The sequence below is a fragment of the Xenopus tropicalis genome, chromosome 1 (assembly GCF_000004195.4).
Source record: "Xenopus tropicalis strain Nigerian chromosome 1, UCB_Xtro_10.0, whole genome shotgun sequence".
Classification (NCBI taxonomy): Eukaryota; Metazoa; Chordata; class Amphibia; order Anura; family Pipidae; genus Xenopus; species Xenopus tropicalis.
The window spans coordinates 101,234,305-101,258,391 of NC_030677.2; the positions used below are offsets into that span (position 1 = coordinate 101,234,305).

The 24,087-nt window shown below is 40.3% G+C and overlaps 1 protein-coding gene across 1 annotated transcript in view; it reads right to left on the minus strand.

Annotated features, from left to right (window-relative positions):
* ugt2b4 (UDP glucuronosyltransferase 2 family, polypeptide B4) overlaps window positions 1-16,019 on the minus strand; it is a 38,121-nt gene extending 22,102 nt beyond the window's left edge. The window contains exons 1-4 of the mRNA XM_002938563.5: window positions 15,864-16,019; window positions 5,991-6,110; window positions 5,678-5,797; window positions 2,417-2,791 (exon numbers count right to left, since the gene is read on the minus strand). Of these exons, the coding sequence (XP_002938609.3) occupies window positions 2,417-2,791; window positions 5,678-5,797; window positions 5,991-6,110; window positions 15,864-15,945 (697 nt within the window). The 5' untranslated portion in view covers window positions 15,946-16,019. The remainder of the gene's footprint in view (window positions 1-2,416; window positions 2,792-5,677; window positions 5,798-5,990; window positions 6,111-15,863) is intronic.
* Between the last annotated feature and the right edge of the window lie 8,068 nt (window positions 16,020-24,087).

The following is a 24,087-nucleotide window of genomic DNA, read 5'->3' on the forward strand; positions in this document are numbered from 1 at the left end:
CTGGTACTGCTGTATGCTGCATTTCTACACTGCTCCCAAGATCTGTGTGGCAGCCTTGTGAGAAGAAACAATGTTAAAGGCTGATACAGGCGGCCCTCTCAATGTTTTTTTAGGAACAGTGCAGCAAGTTCTACTGACACATTGCTATAAAAGCCTAGAACAGGGGTCTCAAACTCGCGGCCCTCGGTACAATATTTTGTGGCCCGCACCAACGCCTTCTCAAAAGCAATGAATGGATCGCGATTTTTATTGCGATTCAAGGGATAATGCAAGGCAAGGCGGGCGGGAGCTGCTGATTGCGGCAATGACGTTATGCCATCATAACAGTTATTATGGGAAGACGTTCTGTGTGCACAATTAGCTCCTTAGCATAATAACTTCCCATAATAACTGTTATGATGGCATAACGTCATTGCCGCAATCAGCAGCTCCCGCCCGCCGTGCCTTGCATTATCCCTTGAAAGCCAATTTTTTGTGAAATCCCTTATGCGGCCCAGCCTCATCCTGACTTTGCCTCCTGCGGCCCCCAGGTAAATTGAGTTTGAGCCCCCTGGCCTAGAATGTGTCTGCATCTCATTTATTATGCTATGCCAATTCAATGGCATCAAACAACTTTAAGGCAATGTAGTGCTACCCAGCCTTCAGATATTACAGTCCTTGATAAACTGAAGAACCAAGCCATGAAGCTTTGTGTATGGCAAAGAAAATAGCAGCTGTTATCTGAACTACTTATTTATTCACCTTCAAGTAAACTTTTAGTATTTTATAGAAATGCAAGTCTTAGTCTTAGCAACTTTTAAACTGATCTTAATTTTTTTATTACTTTTTTTAATCATTTGCTTTCTTTTTCTGACTTTTTCAAGCTTTCAAATAGAGATCACTGACCTCGGCAGCCTCTAAACATTTACTGTGTGAGGCGACAATATTATTCCTATTGTCGTTTTTTATCACTTATCTTTTAATACAAATGTTCTTACATTCATATTCTAGTCTCTAATTCAAACCACTGCCTGGTTGCTAGGGAAATTTAGATCCTAGCAACCAGATAGCTGCTGAAATTCCAAACTGGAGAGCAGCTAAATAAAAAGCTAAATAATTTAAAAAAACATAAACCATACAAAATGAAGACAATTGTCAGAATATCACTCTCGACATCATACTTAAAGTTGATTCAAAGGTGAAAACCCCCTTTAATAAGCAAAATGTGTGTTATTAATGCCCACAAAACCACACTTGTGGTAGACTTCCTGTGCCAAACCTCCTGAATCTCAGTAGGAAATAATGATATAACTACACTGACAGCCCAATCCATCATTTTCCATTAATAGAGTAGAAATACAGAAAGCTGTCAGGCAGCATGTGTTTTCTACCATTATATAATTACATACCTTAGACCACGGGCTACCCATGTCTCTACTGATGTCACAGTGATCGTCTGCACTGTCCTGAATAACATGCATGAGCACGCAGAAAAGTAAAAATCCAAACTCTAAGGTTTGGAATTTTACTGTACTGTGCACGTGAGCTGTCCAGGGCAGTGAAGGGATAGTTGGGTGCTGCTGAAGGAATAGCACCCCAGGACAGTCATTTTTTTTTTTCTTTTTACCAAACAGGAGCACTGGCCTGGAGTTTAAAGTAAGCAATTATTTTCAAGTTGCTACACATTGACACCAAAATTGAATTTGAGTTGACTTTTCCTTTCATACACCAATGGTTTATTAATAAGATGTTCATTGCATTAAACATTGTTAGTTTTCTTTTGTTCTGGTCACTTTTAATGTCATTTTTAGGATGTTATAGAATCCTGTATTCTTGGCAGCAATTTGCCATTCTCTTCTGCCTTTTTCCAGATTTCAAAATTTCAAATAGGGGTCACTAAACTTGACAATCTGAAAACCTATTGCTCTGTGAGAGCTTTCTATATAGTGCTTTCTATATAGTAGCTCTCCTATTCATCTTCCAATTTCTTATTTAAACGATTGCATTGTTTCTAGGGTTTAATTGACCCTAGTAAATAGATACCTGCTAAATTGTAAAAAAAACAAATTTCTACTAAAAGTTAAAGGCAAACTAATATTTAATTCACTTTTTTAGCCTTTGCGGACTTTTTTTTTTTTTTTTTTTAAACTGAAACATGATATATCCTCTAATTTTTTTTTTTCATTCTAATATAGCAATTCAACTATTGTGGGCTCAGAAATGTTACAATAAATAAAATATACACAACCAAGGAATTCCATACTAACAGGACTTATACAAAAACAGAAATTAAATATTGAGTAAATACTAAAATTTTTAGGTATATTCACAAGGGACCCAAAGAAAACATCAGTCTACTAACAGTGTACTGATAAATGGACTTGTAGATCAAAGATAGACAGACATATTAGATAGACCGATGAGTATAAATACAGACCTACTGTAGGCACTTCACAGAGCTCTTCATCACTTTGGTCCTCACAGTCAGGATGCCCATCACACCTCCAAGCTTTAGGCACACAATGCCCATCACATTCAAATTCATCTGTAGGGCAATGTAACCTGGACTGCCCCTTACATTTTTCCTTCAGTTCATCTAAACCCCCAGCACAGTCTATTTTGCCATCGCACAGAAGACTCCGGGACAAACAAAGGGAACCACATCGAAACTCTTCAGGAGAACACTGCTGTGGTGGACATCCAACCTCATCGCTTCCATCAGTGCAATCATTTTGTCCATTGCATGCCAGCTCTGCAGCTATGCATTGCCTATTTCTGCAATGAAATTTGAAAGATGGGCAAGTAATGTGCTCTGAAAAAGAAAAACAAATACATTGTGAAAATAAATCCTTAAAGGACATGTAAACCCCACACACAAAAATTTAATCAGAGAACAGCCTCTTTGAAATCTTTCAATACCTGCCACACTGGTTGTCCAGAGGTTAATAGTAAGGCTGCAACATCCCCTTAATCACTTAGATTTCCTTCTCCTCCTGTAACCCCCCTGCCCTCTCCCTCTGGAATTTGCTTTGGCTGTTGGCTTGTGGGCATGCTCAGTTGTTCTAAGCTCAGATTACCAAACACGCCCCCCAGTCTAGCAGCCAGTGAAGAGATGGCATTGCTGGTTCCCATAGAAACTCAGCTCTAGCTGTCTGCTTCCTGCTCCTGAGCTCAGCTTTACCATTACAGTGCTCAAACAAAGCAGAACTTTTAGCAGAGACATTTGTGCCTGTGTGAGCCTGTATTCTTGATGAAATGTATGCTGAATAAGGTTCTATGTGTGTAGGCTGTTTGCAGATTCAAATGTAACTGATTATGTATCAGAGGAAAAATGGCCACCAGGTGAAAGCTGCTATTTGCCTTAGGAAAATGTGATGGTGCTGGCAATCGGAGGGGATATATGCTGTACAAATGATGCCATTTGGGTGGGGGAGACATGCCCAACTGATATACATTGTAGGCAAGTGTAGGCTTTACATGTCCTTTAAGGGTCCTATTCATAAGATATCAAAGTTGGATACATTTTCAATGTTTGTTTTGAGCTTCAGCAGAAATAACATTTAATATGCATCAAATGCTGTTTTGACTTACAGCTTTTATTTACTTTCTATTTACTGTATGAACACCCTCTGGTCAAAATATCATTGAAACATGCGGACATTTAGCCAAATCCTGTTATTATTGGCTGTGCAGTGATCTAAACTTAGAACGTTGGGACAGAATGTGCGTTTCAGGAAAATCTAAAACCTCCTTCAAATTTTTATATAAGGGAAAATAATTTTCTAAATCACAACATATAGAATGTAGTCATTCTTATAAAAATCCAAGTTTAACTGATGCTAGCAGGTCAGTATCGCTTTACAGATATTCCTTGTGCTAGACTTTTTTTTTTTTTTTTACAAAACCTTAAGTTTTTGTCCCTCCAGTACAACAGCCATCACACAGGGCTAGAGAAAAGTGCAAAGACCTAATAGGAAAAGATTTACACTGGTACTGCTGTATACTGCATTTTTGCCTGCTGTCCCCACTGGAGGCCTGCGGCCCACATGCGGCTTCTCTCTGTGTGGACCACCATTTGTCTGGCTGCTGTGACTGCTTACCTTTGTGTAGCTTTAAAAAGTATCAGTACTGAAATTAACTGGCCCCCCTAGCATTATCCGCACCTCAGTCTAGGCTGATACTCTGCCTGCGTGCGCCATACTCTGCCTGCGTGCGCCATACTCTGCCTGCGTGCGCCATACTCTGCCTGTTCTATCATGCCTGTGGGAGGTGAACCTGACAGGGGTTTGGTCTGGGGGTTTGTTAGCAATTGGAAATAGTTATTAGGGGGTCCCTAAGGTGTTTAATTATGTGCTGGGGGTTGCTGTGCTATCCACAGGGGAGGAGAAGGAATATGGATTTAAGGGTGTAACTTAATTAAAGGAATACTGTCATGATTTTTATGGTGTACTTTTTATTTCTAAATTACACATAGCAAATAAGCTTGAGTCTGAGCTTTCAGAAAGAGCCGGTGCTACACATTAAAACTACTCCCATGTAAGTGGAAGAGTCCCAAGCCGGACTTCTTACTATTGAGTGCTATTCTGATATCTACTGGGAGCTGCTATCTTGCTGCCTTCCCATTATTCTGCTGATTGGCTGCTGGGAGGGGGTTGATATCACTCCAACTTGCAGCGCAGCAGTAAAGTGTGACTGAAGTTCAGAGAACAGGTCACATTGCTGTGGCACCCTGAGAAATGAAAAATATGGCTAGCCCTGTGTGAAATTTCAAAATTAAATTAAAAAAAATCTGTGTTTTAGAAAAATGGATTTCAAAGCAGGATTCTGCTGGAGAAGCTTTATTAACTGATGTGTTTTGAAAAAAAACATGTTTTCCCATGACAGTATTCCTTTAACTTTTTTTCACATATGAGTGATGGGTGATCACCTGCAGTGAGCACCAAACATTTGTCTTTGTGGTGTGCTACCACCATTAATATGGATACAAAAATTCCAGCCCACTGTACCACAGAAGTTGGACAGCACTGATTTTAACAGTAAATAAACCCAATAGGATTGTTTTGCTGTAAGTATGGATTCATGCAGCTTAGTTACCATCAAATAAAATGTACTGTTTTGTTATTGCAAGGAAAAAAGAAAATATAAATTTTATTGGTTAAAATATACTCTATGGGAGATGGCTTTTCTTTAATTCAGGGCTGTGGAGTCGGAGGCAATTTTGGGTACCTGGAGTCGGAGTCGGCAAAAAATGAACCGACTCCGACTCCTACTAAATTTAAATGGGAATAAAAAAATAAAATAAAGCAAGTTTATATGTCCCAATTCACAAACAGTCATAATTAATTACTTCTCTGCTAAAAGAATAAAGCCCAATGCACGCAGTGCATAAACGAACACGTTGAGTGGCCATGAAGCTTTTCATTGACTGTATGAATGTATAAAATACATTAGCATATTAAAAACAGAGGAGTCGGAGTCGTGAGTATTAGAAACTGAGGAGTCGGAGTTGGAGAATTTATCTACCGACTCCACAGCCCTGCTTTAATTCAGAGCTTTATAGATAACAGGTTTCCAGATATAGAATTCCATATCTCGGTTAAAGGGCCCTATTATCTTAATGTATAGCTATGATTTGCACACATCATGAGCTTTTAAAATTATCAAAAATTATGAAGTTATATACTATATATTTTCATACCACATATTAACAGATCTTCATCCGAGCCATCAGCACAGTCAGAATGTCCATCACATTTCGATGTTGAATTAATACAGTGTCCGTTTTTGCACTGGAAGCCATTACATGCCATTTTCTTTGCTAAAAAAGGAAGCAATATATTTTACATTACATTAGGGCACCATTTAGTCCAAACAAAAGATGAGTAATCTCTGTAAGGGTTAAACATATTATTTGTTCTAGTTTTGTTATAAGGTGCCCCTTCTAAGTTCTGGAACAATTTAAAAACCTAAGAGACACTAAAATCAAACTTTTATCATGTTACGTTACTTACAACAGGACACTTCATCCTCTCCATTTGGACAATCTTTGTCTCCATCACAAAGCCACAGAGCTGGGATGCAGGCTCCATCCATGCATTGAAACTGATTTGTGAGGCATGTCACAGGTAAGCCTAATTGAAAAAATAAAATTAAAAAACAAATCACAGTTTCGGCAAGTACTGGTGTTTTGCCCTTGAAGTATTACAGGGAAGGAGGTGTCTGAGCAGAAATAACACCTTTGGAGGATTTTAAAAGGGGCAGTATAACCCTTTTTTTTTAAATCACTTTAAGGAATACACATTTTGCTTAATATTGTATTTATGAAATAGCTATGGTATTTCTTGCACTGAAGAGGGCAAAATCTGAAACGGACATTCTACTTCCTGTTTTTAAAAGAGAAATTAGCAAGAAGCCCATTGTATAATGAGTTGTTTCTTATCTAAAAGCCTAATACACTACATCTAAGACAAAGGACTGGTTTGTTTATACAATTAATCTCAGTGGGCTGGTAATTTGTTATGATAGTGCTCTTTAAACAGTAAGTACAGGCATATTGCTCCAAGCCATAACTTTTGCAGATGTTGAGTAAATGCCCAGTTTACTACATTAAAAATCTAGTTTTAAAACAACAGCTATTACATTTTTACTCAAATAGAAAATTACAGAATTCAGAAGTTTTCAGTGTTTAAAACACAGCTGCAGCATTTTTACTGCATTTACCATTCACCCATCTTTACCCACTACAATAAATTCTCTTACAGCTGGGCAATCTATAAGGTCCACCATCAATGTTCTTGTCACACTAAAATTGCCCAGTGTTACTGTCCCCTAAATCCAGTACAATGGTACGTGGGAGAGTAAGTTTAGACAGGTGGTGGTAGCAGTACCGGGCCAAGCCAACCGGGCCCGCCTCCCAGAATTGGGGACACAAGGCGGCGGGGTTGCCGGGCCCGCTGGCAGAAGGGAATGGTCCTGGAACTAGTGGTAGATGAAATAAGAGGTACCGGCCTGGCGCCCCCCACCGTTGCGTCCTAGGCAGGTGCCTCTTCTGCCTACCCCTAATTCCGGCCTAGGTGGTAGTGATATAGACAGTCAGTGGTAACACAGCCCCCTATAATAAATGTATTCTTAGTGAAATTTTAAAAACAGCATATTCCATATCCAGCTTTTAAGTGTTAACAAATCTTAAAATATACAAAATACAAATATATTTGAGTTGTTGTGAAAATTATGTTTCTAAGGTACGTTCAAAGGTGATCACATCTCCTTTACATAAGTTATATGGCAATGAATGGTAGCTTATTTTACAGAGACTGAAAGTCTGTTGTTTAACACACATTTGGCACTTTCTGAATTTTAAGTGTTGGCAATGTTCCGTTAAAAGCAGAAACACATCGCTCCACTCATATTGTGCAGCTTGTCACTAAAAAAATATAAAATTACAGTAATGCACAAACACAAAAACTTCATCACATGATGGCAGAAAAATCACCCATGCCAAATCACCCATGTTTATTTCCTATACACATATACACACAAAATGCAAACTTTGGAAAGCCTCTTACTAACTTTCTTTTCACTCTCCTCCTTACATCGCAATGCTTTTGGTATTTTATGTTAGAAATGCCTCTCACCCAAACAGTGGCAATTCTCTGCCAGCGGCCAAACTACTAGAGGGTCAGGAGGTGAGACTGCATCAAGGAACACCAATAATAGGTCTTATGGGGAACAGAGAACAGAACAAAAAAAAAAAGACAATAGCATAATACAGTATACAACTTGCGCTACTTCACTCTCTAGTGAAGTTGGTAACCACCAACATGTGTCCATTGTGTTAAATGTTTAACTTTCTAACAACTTTCCAAGTAATGAAAATTGTGTGACAATATCCTTTTCCAACTGTGCTTCTACTTACAGACCAATCTTGTAGCGTGCAGTAGCGCAAGTTGTTTACTGTATTACGCTATTTTCTTTTTTTTTTCTGTTGTCTTTATTCACCATAAGACCCATTTCTTACAAAAGTTTAAAGCAGAAGAGGGCACTCCAGGGCTAAAATATTTATCCAAATCGGACAAGGTATCTGGAGTGGGGTGTTCATTTATCTTTACATCTTTTGTTTTTTTTATTATCAAGGAACACCACCCAAGGCCCCCCAGGGGCCCTGAGCACAGTAGTATTGCTGCAGGGAGACAAAGCAGGTGGTAAGATGGACAGGGGACAGTTAAAAGGAATGCCCCAGGCATAATTACAAATCCAGGGTTTAAATTCCCTAACTCAATGCCCTATTTGGCGTTCTTCCTCACTGAAAAATTCACTGGCCCAGGGAAGAGCACCACATGGCCATCTTGACTCTTGTCCAGGGATCTCCTGCTATTACATTGAGTGGTGCACACTAGCAGTAGAGTAGAACTACAGATTTTACTACAGATTATTACAGATTTCTATTTTCGATTTTACTCTAATGCACATCTGACCTGCCTCAGGACAGTCACAAGGAACACAGCTCTCATTAGAATAGAAACCAGTGCATGTTTTAGAAAGGAGGAGCTCCAGCCCAGGGTCTAAGATTAGCAATCATAATAACTGGAAGGCTGCCTAACAAGTTGGCGCACTCCAGTCAATTAACTCTTTACTTGATCTTTTAGCCTTCAGATCTATAATGCTTTTCTGGTGCAGGGTTGGATTCGATACAGATGGAAATCAATAGTAGATAAAGGAAGCCACTGGAGGTCTTTTTGTAGGTTATATAAGGCCATTTTCCATTTCTACCCACCTCATCATGAATACTGGCAAATGTTACTAGGCCATCAGGGCTAATATGGCTGCTAGGTTGTATCATTTTAAAAACAGCAAGCCCCATCTAGGGTTTCCACCTGGCTAGCAACAAAAATGTTGCTTGATGCCAATGTTATTAATAGGGAACATCCATAATATAGGAAGGCTAGTGTTTTTTATTCCAAAAAAGGTGGCAACCCTAGCCCCATCTCCCCTTTATTTTGAATCAAACTAACATGTTTTTTAATTCATAATTCTATTTCCATATTAAAGTTTATATTTGTGATTTTAAATTAGGAGGTAAATCATTTTTGGTGGTGCTTTTGGCAAGGCATTAGGGTTTATTAGGGCCATTTTTGGACATTTTGTCCCCTGTCTCTATGGTTTGAAGAAATTGTCCTAATCCACCCATTTTTCAATAATGAGGAAGCACTGCAAGTCACTAAATTATCTGTATTTTATTTTGAGGTTACATATGTAAAGAATAGGGTTTTTTTTTTGTTTTTTAATAAGCACAAACACATCAAAGAGGTGCAAGCATTGCTATCACTGAGCTGAATTGGCCTCTTCCAATATCTACTCTGCAGGCTGTTACCAATCCTTTTTCCTTTGGGGCATTTTTACATTAATTGCTGTATGCTGCCTTAAACTTTATTTTTCTTTAAAGTGGAGGCAGGGCAGCTTTAGGAAAAGGGCAAAAGGAGTAATTGTCCACTGGAAAATTGCTAATATCTAAAAGTGCGGACAAAATAGAAAACAAATGTTTTGCAAAAGTGTTTAGCACGGTACTGTGAACACTTTTACACTAGGGGTTTTTTTTTTTGGAGGGAAATTTAAGCAAAAGATGTCTGTAAACATCTATCTACAATACACAAATCTACAACAGATGTGTATGCTATGGAGGTGTACAAAAAGCAAGGTGGCACAACTGAGGTTGTGCAATGTCTCTGCAATAATGCATTAACAAGAATTATTTTGCTTCCACAAGATTCCTTACTCCAAACAACTTCTTATAGTTTGGCAGTAAGTTCAAAAGTCAGCCCCTCTGACCCACTGCTTGATTTCTTAACAACATGATAAAAATTCTTTTATTTGACCATATAAAGTGATTTTAAAACAAGGTAGTAAAAAAAGATCATCGCATGTAGCTTGCCAGGAGACTATAAATTGGCAAAAGATCTCATGTATGTGAATTGTATTTTCAAGGTGAAATAAGGCCAAATGGGACAGTTTAATGCGCAAGCCAGCGAAGACGGCAGAATGAAAAGGAGACGCTCGATGCAGGTACCCCAGGCTGCTGCGGTTTTCTCCTACCAGCCCGGGGTACAAGGTAAGCAATTTAAATCACTAGGGGGTGCCTAACATTTTGGCACCCCCAAGTGACTTAGCCTTTCCTTCTCCTTTAAACATATGAAGTCTATAGGTGAAATCTGATTAGCTGTTGTTGGCCCCACCCACTTTTCTAAACTTGGAATGTAGTCACCCAGTGACAAACTGTGCAAGGTTTGGGGACCCCGACATTAAACATGTGAGAATGGCAGCAGTTAAAATTTCCCGACTGAAAACAATGAAAGAAATGTGATTGGGCTTTGGAGGTCCCGCCCACTTTTTCTAACCTTGAGTATGTAGTCACCCAGTGACTGACTGTGTAAAGTTTGGGAACCCTGGCATCAAACCAATAAAATTCAATAGGAGAAATCTGATTGGCTGCTGGTGACTCCGCCCACTTTTCAAAACAAAAATTGCAGTCCTCTAGCGACCAACTGTGAAAAGTTTGGGGACCCTGGTGTTAATACTGTGAGAATGGCAGCAGGTTGAATTTTTCCATTGAAAGTCAATAGGTAAAATCTGATTGGCTGTTGGTGGCTCCGCCCACTTTCTCCAACCTTGAACCACAGTTACCTGGTACCTAACCCTGCAAAGTTTAGGGACCCTAGTGTTATTACTGTGAGAATGGCATCATGCTGAATTTCCGCCAAGTCAATATGTAAAATCTGATTGGCTGTTCACAGCTCCGCCTACTTTTGGGCATCCAACAATCTTCATATTTTCATTCAGACTGACCCGATGACTATGTGATTCATGTTTGGTGAGTGTAGCCTCAAAGCTGTAAGATTGGCAGCAGTTTCAATTCCCCTGTTAAAGTCAATGGATGAAATTTGGGTCATCCAACAAATGTTGCTGTTTCATTCAGGGTGACCCCCTGATTATGTTATTCAAGTTTGGGGGGTGTAGCTTCAAAGCTGTAAGAGTGACAGCAGTTTGAAAATTTTCCCTGTCAAAGTCAATGGGAAAACTGGGGTGTTCGGAGCGGCACCACAAAAAGACTGGGGGCGCAATTGCTAAGAAAAGCACAAGCAACCTGCTCCGCTATAGGGTGAAAAAGTGTTGAGAGTTTGGGTGTTGTACCCCTAAAACTGTAGGAGGAGTTAGGGCTGGGCGATATACCGTTTAATACCGAATACCGGTGTTTTAAAAACTATATTCATTTTTCAGATACCGCAATACCGGGGTGTCAAGGTACTCACCCGTGCGGACCGGCCTCGCGCCTCTCCTTGCGCGCATCCCGTTGTCCGCGGGACGTTGCGCACGCGCGTCCAGGTGCGCGTGCGTCAAAGCGCACGTACATGTCATAGCGTGCACGTCTGCGACGTGCTGACGGCGCCGGTTCTGCGCATGCGTGGGGGGGTATTTAAAGCTATCAAACGCCTCCTCCTGTGCTATGTTGTCTGCGGCCTTGCCTGGGAAACTAAGCCTGCCTGATTTACCTTACGACTTTCTGTTGCCGATCCTTCGCTTGCCTGACTCTGATTTTCAATACTGCAGTAATTATTCTCTAATTTATTAGGAAATGGGGTTAACACCTAATCATGCATGGAAAAAAAAAATACCGTCAAATACCGTGACACCGATATAATTTTGAAAAATACCGTGATATAAATTTTTGGTCATACCGCCCAGCTCTAGGAGGAGTAGCGTTTAGAAAATGGGGGGCACCGGATAATGGATCTTTCTAATCTGTTTTATTATTAGAGAAAAGGGAAATAATTTTTAAAAATTCAAATTATTTGCTTATAATGGAGCCAATGGCCTTTCTGTAATTCAGAACTTTCTGGATAATGGATCCCATACCTGTACTATAGTCTCTTGCAAATGCATTTTAAGATCTACGGGGCAGGGACCTCCTTCCTACTGTGTCTCATACCACATGGCACTTATTCCCTGTGCCATTATATATATTTATTGTATTTATTTATTATAACCCTTGTCCTCCCTATGTGTAATTTTGTAAGATTGTACAGCGCTGTGTACCCTTGTGGCGCTTTATAAATAAAGTTATACATACATACATTTGTAATAAGCAAAAATCCCAGGTTAGCAAGCGCTATGGCCCAATGAATCAACCTCAGTGACTAGCCGCTTGTTATAATGTGTAGATACTTACAATATAAGTTGTGTGTATAGTAACCTTCTCACCCACACATATGTGCAGTGCTTATCCATGTATCCACATCAAGGCTGCTGCCTTTATCACTGAGCCACCACTGGAAACCAGAACCCTGAAAACACTGCAGAAGTCACCTCTAACTAAGCCTGGTCTCTGGCCCAAAAACTACATTAATATATATTTGGAGTAATGCAGCATAATTACTTTGTGGTACGTTGCCCAGTGACAGTGTAGAGGGAGGCAATACTTCCCTATTGGTTAAAGTCTGAATGCTCAAATAATATGGGTCTCATCTTTTTACCTTGTTGTATAATTCCCACCCTAAGAGCATCTTCACTTTTGTGTTGACAGGCGATAAGGATCACTTACAAAGTATCCTTATTACTTAATAATAATGTCTAAAATGATCAGGTTTTTTTTTTTATCAAGCGGTAACTATCTGCTAAAAATATTGATTATTAGCAAACCTTGCTATCAACTAGGTGGACATACAAAAAGGATCTGAAAATGTGTGTTCTTCTAAATACATTGGTGATCATTATTATACACCTATTAGTCCCACATAATGCCATTTTAAAGAGGACATATACCCTTCCATTTATGTAATGTAAAGATCCCCTGAGTGCTCTTCTGAGCACTTCTGCAATTTAAAAAAAAAAAGGAAAGCCATATTTACTGGAGGGTATCAATGTCATGCAACCCTTTATTTAAAAAAAAAGAACTGGCCCAGAGAGATTAACAGAATGGTATAAAGAAATGTTACTTACCTTTTCAAAGCATTCTTAGCTCTGACACTTATACATCAAGTAAAATTGAACATTTTTACTGTGCAGGTGCAAACCCAAGCCAGGGAATGCCTGAGAGTAGGGTAAGATACAGATCAAGTGCTCTGTTAGTTAGAAAAGGAGAACTGCTTTTAATCACTGGGGAACATTTTGGTTTATCTGAATTTAAAGGACAAGAAACACCAGCATTTTATGTGAATTTTAATCTGTGTACTTGCAAGAACTGTGTTTGTTTTAGAAACACTACTGCAGTAATATTATATATATATATATATATATATATATATATATATATATATATATACTGCTGTGTAAGCTAAATAGAGCAAAAATGCACAGGCCTACACAGCTGTATAGAAATGTAATTCATGGCTCTATACAGAATGAAATGTCATTTATTGTCAAGTTTATATAAATATATATTTTTTTCATTTATTTTTTTTACGTTATTGGTTCTTTAAACACCACCGGCCTGAGATTATTACAACCAACAGCGAATCTAAGGCCCAGGAATACAAAAGTTGCAGAACTTTACGAGCTTGCCGATACCCAAACTGGGCCTCCAACAACGCAGCAACAAGGTCAATCAGGCACTCAAGAGGAACAAACAGGAGGAAAACACTGGGTGTCTAAATAACTCGGGAGGATTTTTAGCAAACATCCATGTGTTTCACATCCAGCAGTACAAGGGGCAAAAATTAGTACTCTCAAAGACCAGTGTCAGACTGGCCCACCAGGATACCAAAAACTCCCAGTGGGCCCAGGTGTCAGTGGGCCCTCCTGCTCCTGATCATTTCGCCTATTTCATGGTCATTCCCTATTTCTGAATTGGAACAAACAGGTTAAATAGATGAAAAAATAGATCCTAGCATGTAAATAAAAGACACTAGGAGAATAAAGAGGTTGGGTGAGGAAAGGAGAAAAAATAGGCCTTAGGCTTTCTACTTTCCAAACTAAGGTTTTCTGTTGGGCCCCTGGGTTCCCAGTCGAACACTGTCAAAGACCCAAGCCACACCAAAACCAAGTCAAAGTAATGAGGAATATACAGTCCAGTAAAATGTAGCCTACACACACCTTTATCTTGGGGCAAATTTTCCAAAGACTAGGCAGTCTATTAGCACCTAAAGGATAATAGACACTCCTTTAAAAACAACATAATTGAGACACTTTGTAACCATGTTAAAAAAAAAAAGATGTGGCATGATGTGGCAAAATAACAGGTATTTTATTGTCTTCATTCATTAAAAAGGCCCCTAAATCAGCATTTCCCTTTAATGGATGCATCATTGCATTTTTTCCTGTTAATGGCCCCTTTAAAGGAAATGTTAATTCAACAGTATGAAATCTGCATTTCTTGTTTACCTTTTATACAAATAAATGCAAAAGCCTGGTAGCAATCTATAGCAGTATAATGTTTATGGTATCTTAACTCATACCATAACAAATATTAAGGTGGTAATGCCATTCAATAACTGGGCTAAAAAAAATTATTTCTCTTACAGTGCTATGTGTATATTATCATGAATGAGTACATTCAAATATTGAAATAATGCTGCTATCAAAATATTAATGGGTGCAAGACACTGGTGACATATTCAATGAATATATATATTAGAGCTGGGCGGTATGACCAAAAATTTATATCACGGTATTTTTCAAAATTATATCGGTATCACGGTATTTGACGGTATTTTTTTTTTCCATGCATGATTAGGTGTTAACCCCATTTCCTAATAAATTAGAGAATAATTACTGCAGTATTGAAAATCAGAGTCAGGCAAGCGAAGGATCGGCAACAGAAATCAGGCAGGCTTAGTTTTCCAGGCAAGGCCGCAGACAACAGAGCACTGGAGGAGGCGTTTGATAGCTTTAAATACCCCCCACGCATGCGCAGAACCGGCGCCGTCAGCGCGTCACGGACGTGCACGCTTTGACATGTACGTGTGCTTTGACGCACACACACCTGGACGCGCGTGCGCAACGGGACGCGCGTGAGAGCGGGCCGCACGGGTGAGTACCCTGACACCCCGGTATTGCGGTATCTGAAAAATGAATATAGTTTTAAAAAAAAACACCGGTATTCGGTATTAAACGGTATATCGCCCAGCCCTAATATATATATATTATATTCTTCTGTTTCCTAATTCATACATAATTTACACAAGCAGTTTATTAGAAGTTATGCAATACCAAACCAAAATGCAAAGTATGGCAATGAACTGGGCAACCACATTACACTACACTAATACCTGCCTCTCTACAACCCATCAGATGCAAATGTCAATAAGAACATGAGTACTGAGTTATCAATAATTCCCTAAAAGAAACTCGTTTTGCAAAGCACTCACTAAAACTCACAAAACTTCTGTTTTGTCCAAGGGCAAAAGGTAAATACTTTCTTGGAGAAGTCTATGGATCAAGAGCTCAAACAACTGGTGCATATTAACTTTTCTCTTAAAGTGAGCAACATTGGCCGCTTTACCGTCACTTTACTTTCTCTCTACTTTATTTATTTTGGCCTCATTTTGCGCCAGTGCTAACCAATATAATAAATTGATCATGATCACAGCTCACACTTTTTCAGCACCAAATAGGTATCACTAATTTTAACGCCTTCATATTACCAATTATTTTATTTTTGTCACAGCCCTAAGTAAAGTCACCTCTTCAGTCACCTCATCTCGGCTGTATTACACACTACTGGGGGGCGGTACCGTGACCGACAGACGCCCTTACCAATCAAAGCGCTAAATGACCCCTCTACCGGCAGGCAAACTAATAATAATTGACCAATTAGAGCATGCTATGGGCGGGACATTACGCCTCGTGGTTTCTGTCAGTGAATTAAAAATTGTTCCTGAGGCAAATTGACTTACTGATTACTTTGGGTTCCGTCAGCAGAAGCCAATCCTGCCCCAACAGGACCAAAACGAACACAAGGAACGTACCACAGCACATCACTACTCCACTCACTCTGGCCACAGACAAGTAGCGCAAACGAAAGGGGCGCGGCCAAGAACACAAAAAAATGCGTCACGTAGGAGGGACCGATGCTAGAGGGAATTAAGTGCGCATGCGTGCGTTGTTCTTAGAGGTCGTTTGGTTAGGGAATGGTGATCTTTCCATAGACACGTGAAATTCGAAAGACGTGTACAGTAGAGCCTATTGGGTAAGGTTATGTAAGGCAATCCATAGCCCAGCTACACAAATTGTAGCCTCTAACAGCGTAGTCTTACGGGTATATTTATCATGCTGTGTAAAAAGTTAAGTAAAACATTACTGGTGATGTTTCTCATAGCAGCCAATCAGATGCTTTGCTTTGGTTTTCTAACTGTTGAAATCTAATTGCTGATTGGTTGCCCTGGGGTTCACTACACTTTTTACACAGCATGATAACTATACTCCTAGGGGCTGATTTACTAACCCACGAATTCGAATCCGAATTGGAAAAATTCCGATTGGAAAACGAACATTTTGCGACTTTTTCGTATTTTTTGCGATTTTTTTCGGCGCCTTTACGACTTTTCGGAAATTATCGCGACTTTTTCGTTACCAATACGATTTGCGCGAAAAACGCGAGTTTTTCGTAGCCATTCCGAAAGTTGCGATTTTTTCGTAGCGTTAAAACTTGCGCAAAAAGTTGCGATTTTTTCGTAGTGTTAAAACTTGCGCAAAACGTCGCGCCTTTTAAGTTTTAACGCTACGAAAAAAGCGCAACTTTTCGCGCAAGTTTTAACGCTACGAAAAAATCGCAACTTTCGGAATGGCTACGAAAAACTCGCGTTTTTCCGCAAAAATCGTATTGGTAACGAAAAAGTCGCGAAAATTTTCCGAAAAAATCGCAAAATACCGATCATTACTAAAAAAAAACGCAATCGGACGCATTCGGCCCGTTCGTGAGTAAGTAAATGGGCCCCTTAGTGTAAATCCTATCCTATTTATATAGTCACAAAATATATACTATTTTTTATTTTATATGTTGAGGTACCTGTAATATTTTGCATGGTACATAACTTTAACAAATTCATTGACTGAAGTGAGACTTGAGATTTGTGTGCTACACCGTATAAGAAAACATGATTGTTGCTATGTAATGCCATGTGATGCCCCAAAATCACCAGAATTGTGCAGTGGCATATCTATGTACTTTAGTTCCCTTTCCCCAGCTCCTCTCCTACCTTTAAATAAAGTGGCCCAGTCCAGGCCGTAAGTGCTGCACAAGAGGGCTGGGTGGAGGGATTGGTCACACCATACGTGTTGTGCAGGAGGGGGGACTGGTTGCACCATGTACCCTTAGAAGATTTTTCTGCAGGGGGGCCCAGAGCAACAAAGTTACGTTGCTGTTGTCATGCATTGCATAGGACAACGTAGCTAAGGAGGATCTCAGCTATTCCATGTTGGACTGCACTTCCATCAGGGTCCCCATCGGGAGTTCTAAGGGTTCCATACTACTAGGTGAAAAGGATTCTTTTTTTTTAAAAGAGGCCCCACTCAGTTAGTGGCCATTGGCCTCCATTTCTTTGTGGAGGCCCCTAGCAATAGGTATAAGGGTTACTAGTACCCACAAGTACAGCACTAGATTTCTACTGGGGGCGCCCCGAGGCTGCCACCATTCTGCTCCCCCCTACCCCCCCCCCACTGCAGGTTCATGCACGAACATGCGAATGCGAGGTCACCATTGCTCCGTTTTGTTTTCCCCCCCTGCGTTCAATCACAGGGGAGCACAGGAAGAAACAAATCCCCCTCTTCCTTATGGGGCTTTACTAACAAAGGCACATAAATGCACCAAAAGCAGATGGAATACAACAGTGCAGTCCAACTTTTGTGGTACAGAGGGCCAGAATTTTTCTGGCCTACATGATGGAGGGCCGATAATGGAAGCAAGTTTTGACCACTCCCATTTTTTTTAAAAACATACCCACTTTAAACCACACCCATGTTATCACAAGAGCTTTTAAGACCATACCCACATTAATGGTGGTAGCACAGAAAAAACTAAATAGTTGGTGTAGGGATATCACCCATCATTCACATGTTAAAGAATTATATTATAATGTCATATTAATGTCATTACACTCGCAAGCGCCTCTTTTCCAGAGAAAACAATCCCAACCTCGACAGTCTAACCTCATAGTTTAAATCTTCCATCCCCTTTACCAGTTTAGTTGCACGTCTCTGCACTCTCTCCAGCTCATTAATATCCTTCTTAAGGACTGGAGCCCAAAACTGCACTGCATACTCAAGGTGAGGCCTTACCAGGGACCTATAAAGGGGCAAAATTATGTTCTCATTCCTTGAGTCAATGCCCTTTTTTATACAAGACAGCACTTTATTTGCTTTAGTAGCCACAGAATGACACTGCCTGGAATTAGACAACTTGTTATCTACAAAAACCCCTAGATCCTTCTCTAGTAAGGATACCCCCAACAAACTACCATTCAGTAGATAGTTTGCGTTTATATTATTTCTACCAAAGTGCATAACTTTGCACTTGTCAACATTGAACCTCATTTTCCAGTTTGCTGCCCAGTTTTCCAATTTTGTCAAATTGCTCTGCAAAGTGGCAGCATCCTGCATGGAACTTATAGTTTTGCACAATTTAGTGTCATCAGCAAAAAAAGGAACAGTACTGTCTATGCCCACCTCCAATAAACAAGTTAAAAAGCAAAGGACCAAGGACTGACCCCTGCGGTACTCCACTAACCACACTGGTCCAATTAGAAAATGTTCCATTTACCACCACTCTTTGTAATCTATCCTTCAGCCAGTTCTCTATCCAATTACAGATATTATGTTCTAGGCCAATATTCCTCAATTTGATCATTAACCCATCCAAGTAAACCCAGCACACACAACCCACACCTACCAATCTATACACTCACATACATAAACTATATATACAACCACTAATACTAACTGTAGATATTAGTGTCACAATAGCCTTGGATATTCTGATTGTTCAAGAACTCATCCAGGCCCCTCTTAAAGGCATTAACAGAATCTGCCATTACCACATCACTAGGAAGGGAATTCTACAACCTCACTGCCCTCACCATGAAAAACCACCTACGCTGCTTCAAATGGAAGCTCCGTTCCTCTAATCTAAAGGGGTGACCTCTGGTGCGTTGATTGTTTTTATGGGAAAAAAGAACATCCCCCACCTTCTGTGAGGTACTGTATCAAACGCTTTAGCAAAGTCCAAGTAGATGACATCAACTGCCATTCCACGATCGAGCTTCCTGCTCACCTCCTCATAAAAGGCGACTAAATTAGTCTGGCAAGATCTGTTACGCATAAAACCATGCTGGCACAAACTAATAGTATTGTGAACTGCAATGTATTCAAGTACCCTATCCCTTATTACCCCTTCCAAAAGTTTTCCTACTACTGATGTCAGACTAACAGGCCTATAGTTTTCAGGCTGAGAACGGGATCCCTTTTTAAATAACGGCACCACATTAGCAATCCGCCAGTCTCTCGGCACCATGCCAGACCTCAATGAATCCTGAAAAATTAAGTGAAGAGGTTTGGCAATCACAGCGCTCAGCTCATTTAATACCCTGGGATGAATCCCATCCGGTCCTGGACCTTTGTTTACCTTTACATGTTCAAGTCTCTTTTGAATTTCCTCCCGAGTGAGCCATGCGTCAGTAGCTAAATTACTAGAACTGGGCATATTAAAAGGGAAGCCTTCATTAGCTGGTTCCTCAGATTTATTGACAGATGAAAAATAAGAGCTCAAAATTTCTGCTTTTTCCCCATTCTCATCAACCAACTTACCCCCCCATGATAATAAGGTTCCCACCCCTTCTTGCTTCTTTTTTTCACTATTCACATAATTAAAAAATCATTTTGGATTCTTTTTACTCCTAGCTGCAATATCCCATTCCATTTCTATTTTAGCTTGCCTGATAGCTTTTTTGCATGCTTTATTTGCTTCCTTGTACCTGATGAAAGTTTCTGCTGTCCCAGCTAACTTGAATGCTTTAAAAGCATGTTTTTTCTTACCAACCTCGACACTAACACTTTTATTCAGCCATAAAGGTTTTGCTTTGCGATGCCTCTCCTTGCTTACAAGGGGAATATACTGTTGTGTATACCTGCAAAGCAATGTTTTAAAGATGTTCCATTTTCCTTCTGTGTCTAACCCTGTGAAAAGCCTTTCCCAGTTGACACATTGCAGAGATGCCCTTATACTGGCAAAGTCTGCACGACTAAAATCGAGCGTTTTAGTTAATCCCTTATAGAACTGTCTCTGCAGCATTATCTCAAAGGAGACCATGTCGTGATCACTGTTCCCCAAATGCTCACCCACACAAATGTTAGAGATGAGTTCAGTATTATTAGATATTACCAGGTCCAAAATAGAGTCATTCCTAGTAGGTTCTTGAACCACCTGAAATAAAAAGTTGTCATTTAGCATATTTACAAACCTACTAGCTTTTTCTGACTTAGCCACCCCATTACTCCAGTCAATGTCCGGATAATTAAAGTCCCCCATAATAACAACTTAACCCAGTTTTGAAGCCTCCTCCATTTGCAACAATAGCTGGGCCTCATCCCCCTCATCTATACGGGGTGGTTTATCGCATACACCAATGATCATTTTCTTTGTGACCTTCAGCCCTACTGAAATTTCTACCCAAAGAGATTCAACGTTTTCATTGGTAATGTCTTTATTACATGGCTTTAAATCTGACTTTACGTAAAGACAAACCCCTCCACCCTTTTTAATCTCTCTGTCCATCCTAAAAAGTGTATAACCATTTAAATTCACGGCCCAGACGCATTTTTCATCCCACCAGGTGATACCAATTAAATCATAATTTTCAATACATGCAATAGCTTGCAGCTCCCCAAATTTACCCGACAAGCTTTGCGCATTAGCCAGCATGCAGCGGAGATTACTACTTCTCCCTCTGATGTTTACATTAGCTAACGGAGAGTTAGAGCTAAGGCAAATATTAGACTGTTTTCCTTGTAACGGAAGCTCCTTATCTGATAAACTATATGCCCCCCTTACTCCTCCCCCACAACACTTTGCTAGTCCCACTGCCCCGTCTACACTAGCTTTCCTATAGAACTCTAGCTCACCCCCCCCTTGTCTAGTTTAAACACTCCTCCAGCCTCTTAACCATTCTCTCCCCTAGCACAGCAGACCCCCTTCCATTGAGGTGCAATCCGTCACGGCTGTATAGATTGTACCCCAAAGAAAAGTCAGCCCAGTGCTCTAGGAACCCAAACCCTTCCTTCCTACACCAAGACTTTAGCCACACATTTAACTCCCTAAGCTCCCGCTGTCTCCCTAAACTTGCACGTGGCAACGGCAAAATTTCAGAAAAAATGACATTGGAGGACCTTTCCTTAATCTTAGAGCCTAGATCCCTGAACTCACTCTTTAAGGTCCTCCACCTACCGTTCATTTTGTCATTAGTACCGATATGTACCAAGACGGCCGGGTCATGCCCAGCCCCTCCCAATAATGTGTCAACCCGATCAACCACATGCCGAACCTTGGCACCAGGAAGACAACAAACTGTCCGGTTGAAGCGATCCGCTTGACAGATTACCCTGTCCACTTTCCTAATGATTGAATCCCCTATAACCACCATCTGTTTAGGCCTAGCTCTGCTCTCCTCCCCACCACTAGTAGAGAGACTGGTCTCCCGGCTGTTAGAGAGATCAGCCTCATCTAGAACCGCCAGTCCAGAGTTCACACTCCCATCTTCGCACAGTCTGGCAAATCTGTTGGGATGCGCAAACCCTGGAGCAGCCTCCCTTTTCCTTTTCCCCACACTAGATTGTCGAACTGTCACCCAGCTTACTGCCCTATCATCCTTTCGTTGCTCCCCTCCCCCTATACTATATGACCCCGCTAGCTCTTGTTCAGTAAGCAAGAGACTTCTCTCAAGATTGTCGATTGAACGCAGTGTTGCAACTTGTTCCTCTAGTGCTCTAACGCTAGCCTCTAAAGTGGCAATTCGCTCACATCCACAACAGAGGTATGCACTTTGGAACTGTTGTTCCACAACTGCATACATGTGGCAGGCTGTGCACTGTGTCAGATCTTCAATGTTGCTGCCACTCATTCTCCCAGTTACAGGAACAGTTAAACAAAAATAGGTAAAAGGACAAACTTAGTACCTTGTTTTTAACTCCTAGTTTGTAACTCCTGTGTTTATAACTCCACTTATAGAGCCCCCACTAACTCCTGTGTTTATAACTCCACTTACAGAGCCCCCACTTAAAGAGCAATCACTTACAGAGCACCTACCACCAGAGCAAGCTCCACTGGAGTGCCAGTGGTTCTATTAATACAGTCTGTTACGGTCAACTAATCAAACCCCACCCACCTCAAACTGGGGGTAATTACAAAGGAATGTAACTTCTGGCAAACCTGCTGTAAGCCTTATAATTCACCAAACTTTGTAAATTAGCACCAAAAACAACAATTACTTTTGAAAAAATTAAACCCAACAGTTAGAAAACCCAATGATTTTGAGTAAAGTTAATATAGAATACTTATCCCTTTTTTGTTGAATTGAAAAACAAGTTGATTCAACCAGCCACCAGCCTGTTAGTATAATAAAAACAACCAAGAAACAAGGGAAGCTTCACCCCAAATAGTCACCTGCTTGGCTTGATGTGTTTTGTGGCCCTTAGCCACTTCCTCAGAAGCTTATACCATTTAAAGCTTACACAAAGGTAAGCAGTCACAGCAGCCAGACAGGTGGGGGCCACGGGCTGCCAGTTGGACAGAGCTGGAATACAACATTCTGAAACAAAAGAGCTTGGCTTTTAGGATACTTCGGGCAGGGGGTTTGACATCACTGGACAGATTAGTGATGTCATGGGGTTGGCCACATAATCACGGGGGCAGGGCTATGACGGGAAAATCAGCAATTAGCAAATCACCATGTCAATCTTCAAGAATCCAGCTCAGTTTTCCAAATTGACCCGGAGATCCCTACTGAAAACCAGGCTGTCAGGGTCAAAAAAAACAGCACATCTTTAAGAGCTATTGTTGCCACCTTCTCTAAAAAAAAAATATCAGCCTTCATATATTTTTGACTTTTTTCTTAATGACATTGGCATCAAGCATTATTTTTACCAGTAAATTATTATCCAGGTGACAACCCTATATGGAGCCCCCTCTCTCACAGGCCCCTAACTGAAGTACCCCCGGATCCCCCTGATGGAAGACTTGGCTGCCATTGTATCAGAGGAACACACACTTGGTCCACTCCAGACCTTAGTGCTCATGTTTTTATAATATTCAGGAACTTAGCCATGTTTTAAGTAATTTAAATACCAGGTGCCATTGCCCTAAGCAGTGGTGTATTTAGGTCTGGTGCTGACCCTAGTCCCTAGACTTCAGTCCCCTTTCCTCTCTCTGCTGCAGATCAATAAGAAAAGAGGTATACCCCTCAGCCCAGCTGTCGGATTTAGCCCAAGGTTTCCAGTGGCAAGCTGGAGGAATTTTTATTTTCACAATATTTTTATTTCCCATACATGCACCCGTAGGTGTCCATATGGTAGTTACGGCCCTGGCCCTGAGTAAAGTGAATAAGGTTTCTATAATATAATATGGATTATAGCTGATACAGTGACATTGGGGTGGGATGTGATAATTAGAGTTGTTTTGAGTCTGGCAAGTGTGGTTGTGGTATGTCCCATGCAAAGCACAGCATGCACAAAACATTAAGCCAGTGAAATGTGTTTTAGTCATCAAGCCGATTCCAAGCTGATATAACTTTTCTATTAGGATAATAACTTTTTCTAAAATGTGCTTCTTTTAGATTTCTTTCGTAATGTGTCATGACATGTCAACATGCCAGTATTTTTTTTAAAGGATTTAGTTTTTCATCTATTACAGATATCGGCCTGTTATTTTCACATTTTAAAGTGGACCTGTCACCCAGACATGAAAATCTGTATAATAAAAGTCCTGTTCAAATTAAACATAAACCCCAAATTAATTTTTATATTAACACATCCAAACCCATTATAAAGGCATTTAAAAATCACAGCTGTCAATCATATATTGCTTGCCCCGCCTCTATGCCTTAGGCATAGAGGCGGGGCAGACAATAACTTTAG